The sequence below is a fragment of the Lissotriton vulgaris genome, chromosome 8 (genome assembly GCF_964263255.1).
Source record: "Lissotriton vulgaris chromosome 8, aLisVul1.2, whole genome shotgun sequence".
Lineage (NCBI taxonomy): Eukaryota > Metazoa > Chordata > Amphibia > Caudata > Salamandridae > Lissotriton > Lissotriton vulgaris.
In genome coordinates this window covers 859,317,690-859,339,497 of record NC_141696.1, presented here as the reverse complement: position 1 = coordinate 859,339,497, position 21,808 = coordinate 859,317,690, and the positions used below count along the sequence as shown (strand labels likewise).

Sequence of the window (21,808 nt, the reverse complement as noted above, 5' to 3'; positions counted from 1 at the left end):
CACTACTCGGCGCTTCAAATGCCCTCCCGGCCCATACACATCTCGCTTTATGCGGATGACATGGTGTTGTATGTTAAAAATCCTGAACAGCACTTGAACCCGCTTCTAAGAGAACACATAAAATTTGGTCAACAATCCGGATTGCAAATAAATTGGAATAAATCCCTTGTCCTATCACTGACGGACAGCACACGTCCGACACAATTGGACTACCCGCTGGAATGACAGGAGGAACCAACAAAATATTTAGGAATATGGTTTCACAGAGACCCTGAATTGGTCTTTCGGACAAATTACGGGCGAACCATAGCGTCCCTTGAAGACAAAATTAAAAGATGGAACAGACTTCCTCTATCCTTGGCGGACAGGGCCGCGATCGTCAAAATGGTACTTCTGCCGAAGTTCCTGTATTTATTTAACAATATTCCGATAAAACCTCCAGCTGCAGTATTCCGTAATATCAAAACGCTGGTACTTAGTTTGCTTTGGGCGGGGAAACAGGCGAGGATGGAACTGCGCACCATGAGACTGCCATATGCTAGGGGGGGTTTCAAAGTTCCAGACTTCTACCTATACTACTTATGCACTCAGGCGCAATTCGCACACTTCTGGTACCACGACATACCATTCTTGACGCATGTGGCTGTAGAAGCGGGCGATGCTGACCCGATCCCGCTAGCCAGCATAATGACGCATAAACGCCCTAGGCTACACGACCACGACATCAATCCGGTTAACGCTATCACGGAGGCATGGAGACTGATGGGGAAAGCAGCAGACAGCCTACCACTCTATGCGCCCACGCTTCCACTAGCGCATCACCCGGCCCTTTCGGTAACACAAGAGCAGGTTGACATGGATCTGTTTAAGCGGGCTGGCATAGACACACTGGGGGACTTGTATATAGATGGTGAATTCCAGACCCTGGACAAGTTACAATACATCAGCAACCCGTCCCCACTTTTCAGATTTAACTACTACAGGCTGCGGAGGGCACTCCAGGAACACTACCCTACACACCCAGAAGAGCCAAAAACACTTGAACCCCTACGACTGCTCCTCACTACACCCACAGCGTCTCACCTAGTATCCAAGCTATATGCAAGTATACAGGGGGCGGTAGGGGGCAATACACACAAGGCTAGGGACAAATGGAGCGCTGGGCTGATAGAACCCCTAACTGACGAAGAATGGGATTCATCCTGCATGCTTACTGGCATGTTGACACCAAACGGTCACTTGAAAATCATTCATTATAAGTATTTACATCAGGTTTACCATACGCATCAGCGACTGTATAAATACGGCTTGAGGGAGGATTCACAATGTTGTAGGTGTAAACAAGAAGATGCGGACTTCATGCATCTAGCATGGCACTGTTGTAAAGTGGCGGGATACTGGGAACAGGTCACGCACATTTTGAATGAAATGCTCGGAGTTTCCATGCTGTGTGAGGCGAAAGTTTGTCTGTTAGGTATTGTTCCGCAGCTTAGAGCCTTGAAACGCAAATTCTGCGCTGTTGCACTACTGCTAGCCAAGAGAAGGGTGTCTCTCCACTGGAACAGCAAGAGAGCCCCGGAGGTAAAGCACTGGATTGAGGATATGGTTTATTGTCGGGACACGCTCAACACATACGAGGAGGAGTTGCCAGTCAGATCTAGGCCCAAAGACTATTGGGGGTACCTGCGTGCCTATTTACTAGAACATGGTACGTCAGAATCGGAAGCGGACACTGAGTAATGTATACATCTGAAGGTGAGGACATAGAGCGAAAGACTGTATAATATTGGTACTGAGGAGGGAGGATGCTGTGATGCAGAGTGTTTGTAGCGAGAAGAGAATTACAAGTTGGGTAGTATATTGTTATGTTTAGTTCCGTTAAACAGAAAATGTGAAAATGTAAGACTACTGACGAATAAGTAGGCGAGTAAAGCACTGACGACAATCTGTGGGCTATCAGATAACACGCCGCCGGTCCGCTGGATGTCGGCTGATGGGCTGTGTACAACTAACACCAATTTTCTCTGTTGTGGGTACATGTAGCCGGCCCACTGCGGTTGTAGGCGAATACAATGTATGTTTTTTTAATGTGATGGAAAGTGCAATAAACATCTTACACCAAAAAAAAAACCTTCCAATCTTGTGGCGAATCTCCTTTCCCGGAGTGGAAGACCCCTCTCTCACATTCCTGCGTGGATGATTCCACCTCTACTGCCACGGTGTGCTTTGTTTCCCCAATCTGATGCCTATAAATGGCAGGTTCTTCTAATGGTCTTGTGTGGCCAAATAGTCCTGCTAATTTTCACATTTGTAGAGTTTATAAATCTTGATTCTTTCTGTGTGACATAGCCTCTCATATCTCCTAACTTCCCATGTTTTCAATTCAAACATTCCTTTCTTGCCCCTTGTTTTGCCAAGGAGAAGGTGCTTTCCACTGAGGAGGTGGTCTTTTTAGGGATTTTTCCTCCACTACATTAAAATGTAAACTGCCGTTTATCGACTTCATACTTTAATCGTGACACTTTACACCTGGATGTCTATGATTTTGATAACCTTTAATGATGTTTTTTGTAATTTGAGGAGTTTTGCTGAAAACGAACGAACACCAGATTTTTATAATCTAGCCTGATCATCTCAAAAGGTAGACATCAACTTTTGTAGCATTATCTCGAAGCACCCAAATCATTTCAACCTTATAAGCATACTTTTGTCTCAACCTGTACAAGAGGGGACTTGAGATTCTCGCAGAGAATGGACTGTGATGCAGGAATATAAATAGCTTCATTTAAAGATGGTTATAGTTAGAAAGGTCTAGATAGGTTAGATAATCTTGTCTGAATATCTATGCAAAACAAAATGTATTGTTCTAAAAAGGACAAGCTGGGAAACTTTCTCTTTCAAGTTTTCAACCAAAGGAAGGTAATCTACTGCTCAGTTGAAAGTCTTGTAACACGCAATTTAATAATAAGGGTGAGCATGGTGAGAGCATAAAATGTGTGGGTGGAGATAAAACAAAAAAACAAAGAAAATTATAAAAGAACTGAAGTCTTACATTTTGCAGGATTCTTTGGCAGCCACACAGGTGAAGTTCTTCAGCTGAAGCACATGAACTAACAGACATTCACTACCACTGTCATGCCTACATCAAAGAAAAGACAAATAACAGTTACCACCTAGATAAAACAGGCAGGGTGAACTATGCACGAAACACTGATTTCAAATCTAAGAGAGAAACGTGGACGATGGGTGTTTCATCCTTTTTCAGGCTAAACATTTGCTGCTAATAACGGCAATACCTTTTAATGTCCCAATGGATAAAGAGTCGCCTGTTTTCTCCTGAACCAGCTAAGCCACCTTGAATCTGCAGATCAACATCCTTACTTTATTCCAAACCTCCTCATTCCTGTTAACTTAACCTTTTGGGTTTTTCACAATTTTTTACAAACTATTTTTTCTTTTCATTCTAGTCTCCTATTCCCACTTTCATCTGACTTAGAAGGCTAGAGAATACATAATAACTAAGATTTATGGCTCTAAAAATCCATAGATGGAGTTTTCTGGCTCAGTAAATCCATGAATGTTGGCACATGGGTCCTCTATAAAGCTGGGGATCAGATGTGCCCTACAGCACACAATTGTTTTTCCTGGACTGCCCTAAGTTTACTTTCTAAAGTTAAGCATCTAATATGCAAGTATATTTTATAAGCTGTTCGTCTGACAGGGGCCACTAAAAATAAAACCCCACACAAAGTAAGGTCTTCTGTCTTCCTCACCTCCTCCTGTGTTGCAGGCTATCGCCTGGCATTTATGCCCTTCTGTTTGTTGGCTCTAAGGGTTCCAAACCTATCAACTGGGACTAACAAACATGAAAAGGTACATACAAGTATATAATCAATCTTGGTCAATTAGCAGCAGTACAGCAAACTCCAAACAATATGCTATCATCCAATTTTGAAGATTAAACATCCAATCAAATTCCTCAAGGTTCTTGTGCACGAGTTTCACTCCTCTTTATTGAGGTTTATTTATTGTGCAACTCAGCCCAGCCAACGCGTATCGTCCTGGCGGACTTCATCAGGGTTGGTTTTAGTAAACTCCTACTGTAGCACTGAATGCAGAGGAGTTAAATAAGCACCAAGTCCAGTAATTGCTCAAGATAATGAGTTTTTGGGTGGTGTAGTACCCCCGTGGTAGTTCAAGTCAAGGCACGAAACGCGGTCAATGGCGTTTCCGCCCGAACCAGCGTTCACGAAAGGAGGAACCCACTAACAACACACAGGTTAGTCCGACCTTGGAAACACCGGGAATCACGTTATCGCTGTTAAACTCTGCGCACCATTAACCGATGACTAATGCACTTCTCCCTACGTTTTGATTCACAGGACCATGCGCAATTGATTAAAGTGATACACGTAAGCATAGCTCCGCCGACCTTGCATGTGATATTTTTTACACGGGATCGTTTGGGTTACATTAAGGTGAACCCCATAAACTACCATCACCTTTTTCACTACCGCCAATACCCACCTTGATTCAGGTCATGTTTTTACTTATGCGTTCATTTATGTTGAACCCACGCCCTATAGGGATATTATTTATGATACTTATGTTTTTGATTACAGTGTCCTTTCCCTGATGAAGGGGTGTACGATAACCCCGAAATGCATTGGATGTACATAAGGATGGTATCGCATTGTGCAAATGAAGAATGTCAATGATCCTAATCAAAGAAGTTTATGAATAAACCTAAAATTGCAATCATCACCTAAAGTCTCTGAAACCTCTGTGATCCATAGAGGAACTATAGTGTGCATACGAGGATGGGATCAGTGGCCCACTGACCCCACAATTCTTGACTGTTACATTAGATGTCGAGGGACGCCTGACATCACTTGTATAGCACCTTAAAACCGAAGGAAAACCTTTTCTTAAAATCGCTGTGCGCCAGCCCTACCTACATTTCAGTTCAAGTCAAGGTCCCATAATGAAAGAAAGAACGGCTGTAATTATACGCTCCTTTTCATGTTTGTAAAAAAAAATTTCTGTGACCACACAGCAGTGGGGTCATGATAAGTTGAACATAGGCAAGATATAATTACAACACTGCTTTACACTAGTGTGACTTTCTATGACCCATACTGCAGGTGCTTCTCAACTGTAGAATTATCAACTGGGACTACCTGCTCCAGATGCCTGAAAAATTAGAGAAAATTAAACCAGATGTACTGTAATTCTGGAAAAGACAGGATTTTGGTCGGGTTAGGCTTCCAGTCTGTGCCCCATTGTTGCAATACTAAGTCTACTCGCTCATAACTGTACATCTCCCCAACATCAAGGAGCCCTTTTACATCAATTATGGCTAAAGGCAATGGCAGGAGTTTTGCTTTTGCTAGTGGTTGCCCTCAGACCAAAATTCCTGGTTCAATTTGCTAATGTTACTTCTGGGAATGCCCACTGGAAGCAGTATGCAAAGCCCAGCTGAAGGAATATCTATGAGGAATACGGCTCGCGGAATCAAAACAATCCAGGAGCCACGGAATCCCAGCAACCCTTGTTTTGTGCTCAAATGAAGAGAACTATTTCTAGATACTGGGGCCAAGAGCGAGCAATGGACGGCTGCCAGGAGCCTTGGCTGAGTATTATGGGGATGTCAGTATGTGGCTTTTTACTTACAGTAGTCCAACATGTATTTTGGCTTCCTCGTTTCTTGGCACACTTCTGTATGCAGATTCCTCAACATCCTCATTCCTGAAAGAGAAACACACTGGTGAGGCCAACATTAGTGCACAAAACAGGCTGCGGTTAGATTCACGGTGTAGCCAACCTTCATGCCAGCATGCATACACTTTCTGAACGTTGAAGTACTTAATGAACACATTATTATTTAAATCATGGATAACACACTTGAATAACACTATTTTGGTTTCTTAATTGTTCCCATATGCCAAAAAAGGACAAAGAAAAAAATGCTGAACCACAAAGTATGTTGAACATGAAAACAAACAGCCAGGAAAATAATAAATTCCTGGGTATTAAAGGGCAGAAGCCATATCTAATTGCATGAAACCTCACCAATGTACACATATATTTAGACACCCAAACGCAGCATGCTTGTAAACATAAGTGATTAAAATATCCTCTAAGCAAAGGACAAAAACTGAGGAGTAAAGAGGGCATTGCCTTACAAACAGGCAATCAAGGAGAAAGATGTATCAAGCAAACAAGGATGACACGAGAACACAAGTGATTAAAGAACTGCTACAGGAACAAAGTGAGCCTTATCTGTAGCAAGAGGAGCAGGGGAAGTAATACATTAACCCTATATAAATTCCACGCAATCCATGTGTTCTCTGTACATAATTATTAAGTATGCAGAACAAGTCATAATCCACCAGTTTTACAAAAATACATTTGCTGAGCTCAGAAGAATGCTCAGTAAAGCTAATCATTTACTTAATGTTTACATCTAACGGCCAGTGGCTTAGTATTAACTGAACCTTTTTCACAGAAAAGCAGTTGGAATTTTCATTCACGTTTTTGCCATTTGGTTGAGTCAGTGACTGTGTGTGGATTATATGTAGTAAGTCTTAGCAAGACAAGGAATAGAAAACCACATGTTCTCTACATTGCTTAAATCTTTTATATTACTCTGATGTGATTAAAGTGATTTATAATTAATATTTTATGTTAAAAAAGTTACAAGGAATGCTATTTTTTTATGATTTTCATTACTGTAAACTTCTGTCCATTTTCTTTTACATTTCTATTACCTTTCAAAATGTTAAAGAATGCCAATAATGTGTTCTCCTTAAGCACTTCAATAGGAAACTAAACTGAAGATTTGCCTTGCACTGCTAAGCAGACTAAGAGAAACTAAATAATCAAAAATCAGGCAAAAATGATTAAGACGGTACGTATATTGCGTATATTGACCGACACTAGGTTCTCAGGATGTAGTAACACAAGGCTTCCTTCAGGAGGAGCAGCAAGCAGTAATAAAATAAATAAATAAACATTTACTACAGTTAAATATCACTGACACTGCGCTATCAAAGTTACATAAAAAAAACAACACTTTATTAAATGCAGTACCTGTAGTGGTTAAAAAGATCTAAATAAAAAACACAAAAACTATCAAAGCTACGTAACCGGAATTCTGCATTGCTATACAAATAAAAGGACGAATGTAAAAACCTAACAAAGGCAATGCCCATAGGTCTGGCTTTGGAGTGGTAATGTTCAGCAATGTAACAGTTTACAATGAGATAGCCGCATAGAGCAACTGGTTATACAGTTTGAAGAATGGCTGGCCTTGTACAAAGTGGGCTGTCCCATTCTGATCTACATGGCTTTGTGCTGCAATACAAAACCCAGCCAAGATTGAGAGGGGGCTTGCAGCGAAGGACGTAAATTAAAGACGACACCAGGGCTCAATAATAGAGTAACCGAGAATTATTTTTGACGTATGGCTAGTAACAGCTGTCTGTCCATTTCATAGCTTGTTTCAGGAGTCACTGTTGCTTAATTTGATGTCACTAGATGTACAAGTCCCTGAACGATGATTGGCTGAGTTGGCCAAGCTAAGATTTGATTAAGTTTCCGCTACGTCTGCAGCAATGCGCAATTCACTGCACCATCTGCTGGCAGAAATAAGACAATCCTGATTTTTGCCAAGTGGTATCTTGTCATGGTCTGACATCCCCTAAAGAAGCACAGAGATTGATAGCTCTCCCCAAATCAACTGGCAGATGAGTTGACTAATACCTGTAACGGGGCAGCATGAAGGAAGAGAGTTTTAAGCCATTGGAACTGAGCCTAGGATGGCCCGCCTAGACGAGAAGAAACATGCTGCCTGCCCAGAAGAAGCCACTCCCCAGGCCACAGAATAAGAGATTCTTGTGTACTGCAGGTGCACAAACCTTCTCTGGAGTTGGGAGGGACTATTGCTCTAGTTTATGCCCGGTAGCTCTTCCAGTCTTAGGACTTCACAATATCTATGGCAATATGTAACACTTCAAAGCAAAATTTACTTCAACACACACAAACCAATAAATGGTAGTGCATCCATAGACATCTCTGTCAAAGTGGCACGGGTAATGTGATATGTAATCGTATCTCAACTTTTGCAATTGTATCTGTTTCACTAAGCATGAGGTTATGAACAGGGCATTTAGTGGGCGAGTTATGATTTGAGTGGTTGTTGTGAAAGTTAGTTAACTATGTGGCGCTACTGAAATTAAATGGGCATTTGCTGTATTGTCATATATCACTTTTAAGACCATGCTATTCCATTACCAATGTCGCCCACGTCTGGCAATGTATACGATTTGTAGGTTGTCAACATGTTAGCTCACCGAACATGAGTATCCGTGTTTAATGATATGAAGGCAATATCCTTAAACGTGGAAGTACTGCAAACCTTGTTTTTTCACTCCATGTTATATATTTATTGCTATTCAGCCATTGTTATTTACCTTAAGGAAATAGAAATCTTTCTAAAACCACTGGACCTAACTTATGAAGCATGCAAATTAGTTACACAATTACTAGAGCAGCTATAAGAAGGCGAGAAAAATAGACTGCATACCTCTTCATCAATGCTTCAAAAACACCACTGTCACTAGCAAGCGAATCGTCTGAAAGACCCGCAGAAACTCGCCTTGCCCTCCTCTCAGACCTTCTGGCACTGTCTTCACGAAGAGTCACCGCTACATGTTTATGAAAGAACAAATAGAATAATATTAAGACACTGTATAACATGTACAAAGTAATGAATGACCATGTGTAGTTTCTGCATTGAGTAAGTTAGGATTGCAAAACATAACCCGATATTTCAATCATCACAGGTTTGTAGAGTAAATGCATATTTTTCGTTCTAAAATGAACACAAAGCTTCTACTTAGGACATTGAGATACATTTTATGCCATTAACTCGTTTTTAGGTCGAGCCTGGGCAGCGTATGTGGTGCTGCGAGGTATGCAATATTGGAGTATGGCTTTTAAGCTACGTCACTCTCCGCCCATATTTTTAATTGGCTTGTGTCATTGCCCTTCGCAAACGCTGGCTTCGGAGGCGTTATTAGGCTTGTTAGTCCTTCCTTGGTACCGCCTGGTCTGTATTTGTTACATCCCATAACAAATGGACCTTTTACTTGTCTTTTTACACGGTCTGCTTTATCTTGGCTGTGAGCACTATTTTATTTAATGATTTGCCCTTATTACACCGACTAAGTCGTAGCACGCTGCCCGCTTTTATTTTATTTGCTAATGGCAGTCTGCTTTAATTATAGAAGCAGTATTTATTTATGTCTTTTAGCAGCGTGGTCCGCTTTAAGTATAGCAGCCACGCTTACTTATTTATTTTGTTTATATACCAGCGCCAATGCGCGCTTTCACATTCATGGAGGCCAGGCCCCATTCTTTAGACAAGCCTCATCTAAAGAAAGGTTCGCAGCCGCTATTAAAATGAAAGAGCGGCATGGGTGCTTTTACCAAAAAAAACACCAGTTTGTCAACTTTAATGTCGGCCAAGCGCCTTTCTTGAGACGTGGCTTGTCTAAAGAAAGGGGCTCAGCCTCCATGAATGTGAAAGCGCTGCATGGGCGCTAGTGAACAAATATTTGCAATGCAATAGGTCTGGCATTTGCGAGAGTTTAAACTTTTGCATTGCTAATAGCTCAAACTCTGGTAAATGCGAGACCAATTGCATTGCAAATGTTTTTTTTTTAAGTGACGGTACAAAAACAGATTAAAACTAAATTCTCCATTTAGGAGAACGTAATTGGAAGCAATGGGATCGAATCCTCTGGAAGGTTCAGTGTATTAAGTTCTGAGTTGGCATCTTCTCACATTCATGACCTAGCCTCCATATTCTCTTCTAAAATGGCAACACAAAACCTGTATAATGACGTGCCTAGCTGAAAGTTACAATGGAAGCTTCTGGTGTAAGTTTAGCTGGGGTTTTGATTAAGTGGTTCACTTCATTAACACCAGTACTTGCGAATATAAAGTTGTTTTCTAGTGGTGGTGGTGGTGGTGGTGGTGATGGTGGTGGTTGGGGGGGGGGGACATGAGTGGCGTTTCGAAGAATAAAGTATTTTTATATTCTTAAGTGAAGGGTTGAATGGTAAGTTTTGTCAGCTATAAACTAATTTCACACCCTAAAAACTTATGTAATATGCTTTTTATACTTTTTTCCAACCGTAATAAATTATTTACAAATATTTCAACGGGGTGCTTGATTTGAGTATATGCTTGGTTCTATTAACACGACTTACTGCATATGTGCACCGCTTCACTCAGTTATGTTTGGGTAGTAGGCTGCAATGTGAAGGGAACATTACGTGAGACAATGCCAAATTCAATGTATGACAACAAAATATACCTGATTTTTGTTAAGTAATAAAAAAATATATATACAAAAATCAGCAAGTAGGGACTGCGCAAGCAGCCGTTTGCCTCAACAACCTGCCTTGTAAGCATCAAAAGCACCAGCTAAACCCCTTTTCATTACAACCAGAAATATTCAGATACTAAAATCTATCAAACCAACAAAACCTCTTTTGGATGTCATTCTAGAGCTGGAAGTAAGGAATAACTAGCTGTTTGATACTTTATTCGATATTGTCATATCATAAAAGTACATTGATCATAAAAAGCATTGGGATTAAAAAGAACATTTCATTTAAAATTGTTTAAGAATTGCTATGTACATTTAAAACATAATACAAACCAAGTTTACATGACAATACTAAGTATCACAATGTTTAAAAGGAAGTTATTAATTGGTGATCGTGTCCATACGGCCTAAGTATTGATAACATTACATATCCTTGTGCGAATGAGCCAGGTGCTTGATAAGTACTTAGCCGCACCACAAACAATAAAAAGTGGGAACGTATTGGTTGTAATAATACGGAGGGCAACCCGAAAGTCTCTAGTCCCAAGCTCCCTGCAGACTGGTCTAAGCCATCTCTGTCTTGCCATCTTATAGGTTTTGCAGCCGAACAGAAAATGTGCAAGAGATTCTGTTTTTCAGGGACAGCAAGGGCATGCACCGTTTAGTGCCCTTGAGGCTTTCCATCCTTTAGTGAATTGATTAAGTGGTAAAGTTCCATATCTCATCTTTAAAAAGATCACTAGGTGTTGTGATCAGGTCTAAAAAGGGCTCCAGCTTTCTGATTGGTTTATGTTCTATGAACTGCGTAGTTAAAATACCCCAACTTGGATTCCTCTGTTCTTGAGCCTCCACCCACTCCCAATAAATTGTCTTTATTACTTAAACTAGCATTTCTTCATTTGTTATACTTTTAATCTTTTAATTGATATTTATTTTGTTTAGATTGTACGCATCCGTTTGCGGGTCTAAGAATGAGTATTGGGAGGAACAATGGGATGCATGAATGCAAGGATGAGTGCCACTGTGCATGTATGACAACTTAGTGAGTGCCTAGACCCATCAATGACTGAAAAGGTACTTTTATTAATAAACTGAACCTATTAGCGTTACCAACGTTTGTTATGCATAGCTCTGAAAATCACTGCACGGTTTCTGGCAACATTTAGCATCTGAAGACACCCCACAATACCTGCACTGTCTAGGTGTGCTGTGGAAAATCTGCACTCAAATGTGAAGCTTTTTTTTACAAATGAATTTCTTTATTAGGTGTTCCTCCATATCAGCAGACAATGTACATAAACAAACATACTTCTCTTCCGCCTCAGCCGAGGTGGTGCACGTTTTAACAATGATACATGTCATCAATTAGACCTAAGGTGGTGTCGGTGGAGGATTCTCCATCTTCAATGTTCTTCATTTTTATAAAGATTAGAACTAAACTGTAATTAAACTCCCCCTACCCTTCTAACACCCCTGACCCCCCGTCAATACCCACCCCCTCCCCCCCATGCCGGGTCTGGATAACTCTAGGTCTGTGCATATCATCATTTATGCTGGGTGCCCCAAATGTGAAGCCTTATATTTGTGTCTGGAACATGAAATGTCCTGGATTAAAGGAAGCATAATGTCAGCTGGAAGAGAACTCTACTTCAAAACATTCTATGCTTCAAAACATCCTATGCATCAGACATCCAATGCCTCAAATACTTCATGCACATCATCCAGGCATGGATATCCAGCACCTACTTTAAGCTCAATTTAGCAAAGACCCAACTCCTTTCATCTGTTAAGAACAGCAAACAAGAAACAGTACAAATCTTGCTCAATTATATGGCCCATGACTCTGTGGCGCCCACTATTTACAGGGGGTGGCAGGGTAGGGGAAGGATGGGGTCTGTAATTTAAAATAAATAAATAAATAAATAAATAAATAAATGAACAAACGCTTGCCTTCTGGCCAGCCGGCGCCTCTCGGCTCGAAGGCAGGAACCACCCAGGCTTCTGACTCCCCTAGCCAATCACAACGCTGCAAAGCAGCGTTATGATAGGTCTGAGCGCCGTAGTTCAACGCTCAGACATGGAATGGGGGCCTCGGTATGTTCTGCACCAAGGCTGTAATGCAGCTTGGGGGCAGAACATGCTAAGTGCACAACTATTATGGTCGGTCCAAGAGGGCCGGCCAAACTGTGATACGCACTTTAGAGTGGAGCAACCACTTCTCTTCCTGGCCTCTACACTGGCAGTCAAGCCCCGCTCCGCACCAGGAAACGAAAAACTAAAATGATAATAACATTGGTTATTATCATTTTAGTTTTCATTTTTTTACACTGCATAAAACAGTGGGGTGCCACTCCCCCACCTTAGTTGAGGAGACGCCACTGCCATGACTGCTTCAAACCCCAAATTGCACTGAATGTCAAGTCAACTCAATTCACCCAGGAAATCATCCTCACCCTCAAGGAACACATCAGTGCAAAAATCAAAGATGGCCTAGTATCAGCTCTCCCTTCTAAAGAAAGTGAAAATATTTCTTACAGAATGCAACTTTAGAACTCCTGTTCAAGGCCTCCTACTTTCACATCTGGATGGTGGTAACGCCCTCCTCCATGAACTCCCAGACACCACTCTGGCACCCCTTAAGGGGATTAAACAAACCCCAGCACGTCTCATCCAGCGTCTGAAGAAATAGCACATCATTCCTATCCTGATAGACCTCTATTAGCTCCTTTTGCCGGCATGCACCATCTTCAAAACCAGAGGTACCATTTACAAAGCTATCAAAACCAGTACTCCTGCTCATCTTGCAGTCTCTGAAGGTTCTCGGCACACTTACAGCCAGATCACAATCAAACCACAGATTAAGAAGTGCCAAAAATAAACATGGCAGCAGTCCTTTTCTATCTATTGAGCCTGCTTAAGGAACAAAATCCCTGTATACATCATGGCTGCTCCAATTTAGGAAAGCGTTTTTAAAGGACACAATATCACAATGCATTAAGAGTTCACAAACCAGGCACCTCTCCTATCACTCATTGGCGTTTTGCTCGTCTTTGGCCCTGTACAACACTCCCTTTCTTTTGGCTGGGTTTGCGCTATAGATCTACCACATAAATCCATACAGTGCCAACTCAAAGGTCGAGTAAATGGAGGATTTCATGCAGAGTAGATTAGCTGGTGGAGACCGCATAAATCTTTCCTGACTAGTATAGGGTTCTTCAAAATCAATCATGAAGATCTGGAAGACCCTAAATTGGTTAAGCTACCTTTAACATTTATATTTGTCACCAAGTGCCCTTTGATGCCAGAGGGGAACTTAACCTTTTTCAGACACCCATTGGAGAAGACTGAGGGGGCCTGCACCATCTAAACATAACTGTGAACTCGCTGTACGAGTGTCCACAGTTTTCCATCTCTACAAAACACAGTCAAAGAACACCGATAATTAAGGACCTATATTGAGACTTTTGCATTTTAAGGATTTTATAAGACTCCTCACCAAGTAACCTGAAATGGTACTGTCCATTGTTTCTTTAGGGAAAAATGTTCTGGCCTGGACTTGCTGTTCTGGCAAGATACTGTATTTGAGCAGAGGTTACAATTTGGGAACCGTTTCCCCCTAGTCTATCTCGTCAAAAAATGCAGGAGTTAAGTAATTTGCGTTATTATGAATGTGGCCTCACTGTCTCATGGTTTATCAGTCAAATTACCTACACCCTGTAGGGAGACAGTATCTGTAATTGATGAATGCATACAGGCACGCTTAGACAGAAGTGTCTCCACTGGCAGCAGAAAGCCCCTAGGCTCCCCATAGCCAATCACAACGCTGCAATGCAGCGCTGTGATTGGTTTGAGTGCCGAACCACTGCCCTCAGACAGGGGCTGGGAGGCTTTGCATGATCCTCATCAGGCTTGTAAAGCAAGCCTGGTGGGGAAGCTGCAAAGTGTGCAGGACTGTTTGGCCGGTTCAAGAGGACCGGCCAAGAAATCATGTGCACTTAAGGAGTGCAAACCACTCCTCTCCCTGCTCTGGCCTGCCCCGCCGCACTCGAGAGCCACTGACTACAATTGGAAAAATAAAATTATAATAATAATACGTTATCATTTTATTTTTCCTTTTGATCAGTAAGGCGATGGCTACGCCTTAGCAGAGGAGCCGCCACTGGATGAAACTATGTGATACACGTCCTCCTTGCGCTATATAAAACTTTATAAATAAATACATTTATATGATAAAATACCCACTGTAGATTTGCAAACCTAGGAATAACTCAAAAAGACACCAATCCACAGGTATAAAGACAAAAACAGGCAGCATGACATTAAAACTCCAAATGGCAGCCCATTTTGTAACCTACAATCGCAATTTGAATTAAAGGTTTTGGAATGAAGCAAAGAAATTAGCAGACCGAAGAGGTTTCATTTTGTTAGTTATTGAAGCTTTTTCATGAAATCCACACACACCCCCCAAGTGATACGCACAATTAATGATGCATCACAAATGTTTACTTTCAGAAATAGTTTGATGAAAATTCGATTGACTAATACCCCACATATGCTCATTATAGACAGCACACCCAAAAGAAGATGATGATTATTTATTTAGTGCTGTTAAGCAGCAAAAGGCCATTCTAGGATAACTTGGGAGTCCTGGAAATGACGATCACAAAATGTACCAGAGGTCTTTAAAAACTTTGAGAGAACAATAAACCGCTGGTGCTGCCCCCCACCCTCCCGCACCCCCAAAAAATGTTGTAGGTTTGCTACAGTTCTGGAAACTACCAAAGCAGACTACTTCTCGAATTAGAAGCACGTCTCACTTTCTTAAACATGACTGACCTGACCGTAAATCTGTATTGGCTCTGGGTTCAACAGCACAAGCACCAGCAAACCCCCAACTTGTGGGACAATTTCAACATACAGAGGTTTTTAACTTGCCACGTTTACCTGAAAGGATCCAACTAGGTAAATGTACTGTTTATTAACTTCTAAACAAAACGTAGGCAACCTATGGAATCTTGAAATAATCATTTGAAATGTTAAGTATCTTTGTGATTGCGCGGAGGCTACTGTAACTGTGAATAGCAGAGACTTGCACAAAGCAACTAAAATGTATTTATGGTTCACTTACTTTGATGTTAGCTTCTGAATTGCATGAGAAGTAGAGTATAAAATTAAAAAAAACAATGAAAACATTTTTGGTGTGTCCATATAAAGTAATCGGGCTTTAAAAAAACCCTTTTGATTAGCTTGCATATGGCAACGAAATCAACGTGGGTTTAGGTCAGCCCTCTGCGCAACAATGCACCAAACAACAAACTAGTAGTGGAAATTAATTAATTTTCATACATTCTTTTTGCTTAGGGTCACTTTCCATTCAGAGGGCTTCAAAACTAATCAAGTTACCTTCTCTAAACATTCTAAAAACTGCATCTGTTCTACAAAAATCAACACCCAGTTATTGATTTAATGTAACAGCTATCTTTCACCCAAGAGTGGAGTATGCATCAAGAAGCAAATGAAGTGCTGAATGACCAAATAAACCTACGAAAATCGTTCAGTTCAGTTCATTATGTCTTTATTTCGAATAAAATTCATAAAAGACAACATACATAATAAAATATTTAGAAACCTATACAAGTCAATAAACAACAATCATTTCATAAAAATTAATTTAAAAGGGTTTTCGATTTCTTTGCACGAATCAGCCACACCCACCCCAAAAATTTGGCTACACAGATCACAGTCAATTCAGTTTGTATATTACGTAATTTCAACAGGGCTTCACGATTTCCCCCACAATTCAAGGTTTTGCAAATAGGTTTCAACCATTTCAGTCGAGGCGATCGATATGCTGGGCATGCGAAAAACAGATGATCAAAACTTTCTACCTGGTCAGGACAAAAAAAACATTTATTACTTGTTTTCTTCGCCCACTTTCCAGTAACGGAGTTGGTCGGCAAAGTGCCCACCCGAAACTGATGATACAGCTTACGGTCTAGGGTTTTGCAGATCAAGTCCCAATAGGGCTCAAGGGACGGTGTTACCTTGTATGTTAGAAAAAGTCCCGTTAAGCTATTGTCAGATGAAAGTGACCAGTGCAGATTTCTTTGCAGCCCAGAACTGATCTTTAAACTCTTGTTTGGACGGGAACCTAGAGCATTCAGGATGTAACCATAATTCGGGGAGGCCCATTGAATACAATATTTGTTTTACTTCCCGGAGCCATGGGATTTTGTGAGCACCCCACAATGATTTGACCTCGCCCAATTCATGAGCGAAAAGACTAAGCTCTGGGGTCGTCCAAAGGCGACGCCAGAGTGCTACGAGACGATACTGCGCCATCTCGTTCAAAGGTCTACAACCTAGATCTAAAAGCAATGGTTTTACTGGTGATGATTGTGGAAGCCCCACCAGGTTCCGCAGAAACCTATTCTGTGCTGTGGTTAGTGCTGACAAGTCTTTGTAACCCCATATGTCCGCTCCATACAGGGTAGCAGCATTAACCTTGGCCTCAAATTTTTTACCGCTGGTATAATGCGTTTGGTCAAGGTTTTTTTTTGTTCCTGCAATAAACATCCCGTAAGGCGAACAAATTTAAGTTTTAAAACCTCCAACTGGGGGTTCCAGGTAAGTTGGTGATCAAGAGTCACGCCCATATATGTCATAACCTTGACCTGTTCAATTGGGGCACCATTCAAAGTAACCGAACTTTTAATAGGTTTGTTTTTGTTAAAAACCATGAATTTGGTTGTGTCGACATTGATCTGTAGGTCGTTGTTTATACAAAACTCAGCAAATCTATTCAGGGCAACCTGTAACCCGCTCCGGGTTTTAGAAAGGAGCAGGGTGTCGTCGGCGAATATTAACATGGGATATTTTAATCCCCCCAGGGTGGGTGCGTCTGTTTGCGTATCACTAAAGAAGGCAACCACCTGGTTGATAAACAGGAGAAACAGGGTAGGGGCCAACACGCAGCCCTGGCGCACCCCTCGTTGGACTGGGAAGCTGTTGGTTACCTGACCCTGTCTCCCCCATCTTACCTGGGCAAAATTATCCTCATGTAAACGCCTGACTAGTTCTAAAAGTTCAACAGGGAGACCCATAAGTCTGACGGCTTCCCATAGTTTTGCCCTAGGGACCAAGTCGAAGGCCGACCTAAGATCAACAAAGGCGGCATAGATGACCCCGCCGCCCAAAAAAACCACCTTCCAATACAGCATGGTAAGTCGGAACACCTGATCTAGGGTGCTGGTGCCTGATCTAAACCCTGCCTGCATGGGGGAGAGTATGTTATTCTGCTCGATCCACCCCTGTATTCTGGCTAGGGCCATTCTTGATACAACTTTTTGAATAGAGTCGATCAGGCTAATGGGGCGATAGTTGTTCGGTGATGATCGGTCCCCTTTCTTATAAACTGGAAGTATCTCAGCACCTTTCCAGGATTGTGGTATCCTTGCCCCTGCTGCGATAGAGTTTGCTAGAGTTGTGATATATGGAACCCACAGATCAAGGTTCAATTTAAAAAGGTCCGCTGGTATGGCATCTAAACCTGGGGCTTTTCCAGACTGGACAGAACTTAGGGCATGTACAGTGTCTGAGGTGCAGAAAGTAAGCCTATCCCCATATGATATTGGTGTTATCCCCACTGTAGGCTCAATCTCCAACTCCTGTTCAATATTTGTATCTTTAAATTGGGCGGAAAAGAATTCCACCCAATCCATAGCGGAAACATGATTTACAGGGATTTGAGAGCCCGAATCCCTGCTCCATCTAACTATCTCCCAGAATTTTACTTGGTTAGACGACTCACAGGCTTTGAGGAGATCTAGCCAGTACGAGTCGTCCAAATCCCTCTTAGCTTCCCAAAGGGTGTGTTTATAGAACTGTCTAGCTTTCCTGATATCAGGGGTTATTCTGGTTTTAACAGCTGCTATTAGTTTGCTGTGGGCTTCTCTGCAGTTCTTATTATACCATCTTTTGTGTGGATTGACTTTCTGATTTTTAGATGGCCTGGTGAGAATATTTTTGAGAGCCGCAAAACATTTCTCGTGGAGATCAATAGTAATGGACTCTACCCCGCCATTGGGAGATAATACAGTCATCCTATTTCTTGCGTCCAGGACCAACTCCTCTATTTGACAGATAAGCTCTGGGTCAGTTTTGACCCTTGACCATTTGACCCGTCTTCTGTTATCACACAGGACTAGGTCAGATGTTATACAAGCTGTTTCTGTTTGGGGGACACCTAATCCAGGAACCCTGAGCCCCAGGGAGAGAGGATTATGATCACTCTCTGGCCTGGTCTCTATTAACTTATCTATTGCGTATAACCAGGATTCTATATTGACCAATATATAGTCAATGCGACTTGTACTAATCAGATTGTCGAAGGTTGGTTTCCCCAGCTTGTCAGACGGACTACGGCCATTCACTGCCCGAAGCCCCCACTCCAGGCAGAGCTCCAGCCAGTGGAGGGCAGCCTCCGTTCCCCTGACACCCTTAGTTATAGCTAACGGGGGGATATTCCAGGCGGTATCTTCATCGATCCCCACATCCTCAGCTAAACTCTGGATGGGTTCGAATGAGCAATTCAGATCACCAGCCACTAAGACAAGATGATCACTTTTATACTTATTCAGGAGGTGTTCGAGGTCATCAAGAATGGGTTGCTTCCTCCCACCCTGACAATCTAGGGCGTAGATGTTAATTAACACAATATCCTTACAATTGTCCTTACTCAGGGAAATGCAAAGGAGGTCAGCATTCTCCACCAGGGTTTCCTTAACGCTGAAGCCCAGGGAGTTTCTAATCCATATAGTGAGACCTCCCGAAGCCCTACCCCTGGGGCCCTGTGTGGCTGGTTTATAATAGTTTAGGAAGCCTACCCTAAATAGGGGATCGATTGACCAAGTTTCCTGAAAAACGACGATGTCATGTGTGATAATGAAGTCTACCCAATCGTCGTTATCCAGGCGACCCCTCAATCCTGCTATATTTCATGAGGCCTCCTTGATTACATTAGCCGGGCTACTGGAGGTAATAGTCTCTAATTGTCCCAGAGCCCCTGACTCAGTCGGAATGGGAATATTAACATGATCCAGTGTTATTTTTGGACCTAATTGTGGTATTAAACAATCCATACTGGATACTGGCAAGATGTTCGGGGCAGTCGCCTGAGGGGGAATTGGTTCCACTAGGTGTATAAAGGCATCAATCCCCCCAAGTCAGTCAACCTCATCCAGACAACCAAACATGTTAGTAGTGGGAACCCCTTGCCACCAGTTATTTTGGTTTTGCCAACCATTCCTGCGTCCCCTCTGTCTAGATTTTTGGACTGTTGACCATGTCCCCTCCATTTCAAACTGTTGTCGAGGAGGATAGAAAAAGGTGAGGGGTCTAACAACAACAGATGGGTCTTCTTCACGTAGGGCCCATGAACAGAGATGCTGAGCTGTATGGGGGTCTGCGAATGACACCACTATACAATCGCCAGCAATGGATTTGCGCGTGGGTCCAACCCATGGTACTCTACGCACCATTAATACCAGACTTCTTTGGTGATTGGGGAGCTGTCTATTTGTATTAAGCCAATATATGACCTTGTTTTTTAAGGACCACTGATTCTCTTTGGTTTGGGGGTCAAGAGCAGGTACACCAGCTAGTACTATGGCATAAGGGCTAGCCTCAGGTGGTAGATCAATATACCCACCACGAAAGTTTGGACGACTAGGTTCATGGGGTGGTAATTTCTTATTTGCCAGTTGATTAGACTGGTGTACGACAGCTTGTGGCCTGGGTTTAGATGGCGCTACAATCTGGGGGGGGGACAAACACTGGGGGTAATAGATTTTGAAGTGGTAGCAACGGTATCACCAACTTTGGTACGAGGTTTAGGTATAGGTTTCAGTCTTGGGGGAGTAGGGGCCGGGGGTTCTGACTCCTGCACCTGAGGGGTAAAACCCTCACCCTGGGAAAACCTAGCTTCCATTTGTTTAAGACTAAGGCTAGCCAGTGTAACTATAGTCCTATCCATTTCTAATAGGTGGTTTTCCATTCGGGAAAGTCTAAGTTCCAGCGGGGTAAGTAACTGTTTTAGTGTGTCCCAAACAGTTTTAAGAAATTCCTCATCCCCCCTCCTATCCCCCTCCACCACACTCAACCCACCCTCTAATGATTCTTCCTTGCTCTTATCTGGGAGAGTTACCATCGGGGGATCAAGCACAACACAGCTTGAATCATTGGCGTTATCCGTGCCCGGTGTAACAGTGTTGATTTTGGATATTCCTTCCCCTACCCCAAGTGTGCCCAATGGTCATCTACTATTAAAAAACTGAGATCTCGCAATTTTTGCCTTTTTGCGAGCATAAGTAGATCTAGCAAGGCATTTCTTCTTTTGTAAAGCAACTTTTTTAGCATTTGCTGCAGTATTGGGCAAAACAATTTTAGGGGGGGAGCCTATACCGGCCACAGGGGTAGGAGGTACAAGCTCCTCCAGGGGCTTTAGAGATGGTAATATTGATTTCAGAGTAGGCTCGGGTAGGGATGTGGCTGAGGGATGATGGATGTCTGCCAATGTTAGCAGAGGGCGGGGACCTGATGTACGCTCAGGGGTTAGAGCTAGGGCAAGGTTACCTAGAGAAGATTTCTTGGAGGAAGCTAAGTTTAGGGAAAGTTTTCGTGCAGCTTCTAATTCCAAGGAAACCCTGTGTTGCATTTTACTGATTTCCACATCAATGGCCAAATTGGTCTTTGTGATTAAGTCGTCTAGGGTCCCATTGGGTTTATTAAGGCCCTTAGCAGTTTTGCTGCGGCTACCCCGTGTACACATAATAGATATATAACAAATGATGTGACACAGTGAAGATTATCACTATAATCAACAGTCCAACCAAGGGGAATGGCCCAGCCCAGACCTCTTCGACCTCGAACGGCCTCAAACGGCCCGCTCTTAGCCCGGTCTTCGCCCGGTCTTCGCCCGTGCGCGTCCGCGCGCGTCCCGCGGGCCGGAGGTGTATGTCCAACTATATAGTTCCTGTTGGTGTAACCACACCCCTAATTTCGAGGGCCAGGGAGGAGTCGGCGGGAAGAGGACCAGCTGTGGCAGGTTAACGCACTGCCCGCTGGTCCTCGCAGTCCCGCAGCCCTGATGGAAAACAGCTTCGCTCCCTGGTCCGCCGCTCTTGAAGCTCCCCACAGGCAGAAGGCAGAAAGGTCGCAAGCACTCGAGCGGCACCCGCGGAGCGGGGGCAGCGAGGCGTGGGTGCAAGTTCCAAAGGTGAGGCAGCAGGTATGGAAAAACGTCCGTGCAGCAGCCCGTTAGCAGGGTAGGGACACACACAGCCAAAGTCCAGCCTCAATTTCAAGGGCCAGGGAGGAGTCGCCGGGAAGAGGACCAGCTGTGGCAGGTTA

General features: G+C 42.8%; 1 protein-coding gene across 1 annotated transcript in view; it reads right to left on the bottom strand.

Moving 5' to 3' along the window:
- WWC3 (WWC family member 3) overlaps window positions 1-21,808 on the bottom strand; it is a 638,290-nt gene that overhangs the window by 146,858 nt on the left and 469,624 nt on the right. Inside the window, exons 12-14 of the mRNA XM_086934786.1 lie at window positions 8,588-8,708; window positions 5,674-5,748; window positions 3,053-3,139 (exon numbers count right to left, since the gene is read on the bottom strand). Coding sequence (XP_086790912.1) covers window positions 3,053-3,139; window positions 5,674-5,748; window positions 8,588-8,708 — 283 coding nt within the window. The remainder of the gene's footprint in view (window positions 1-3,052; window positions 3,140-5,673; window positions 5,749-8,587; window positions 8,709-21,808) is intronic.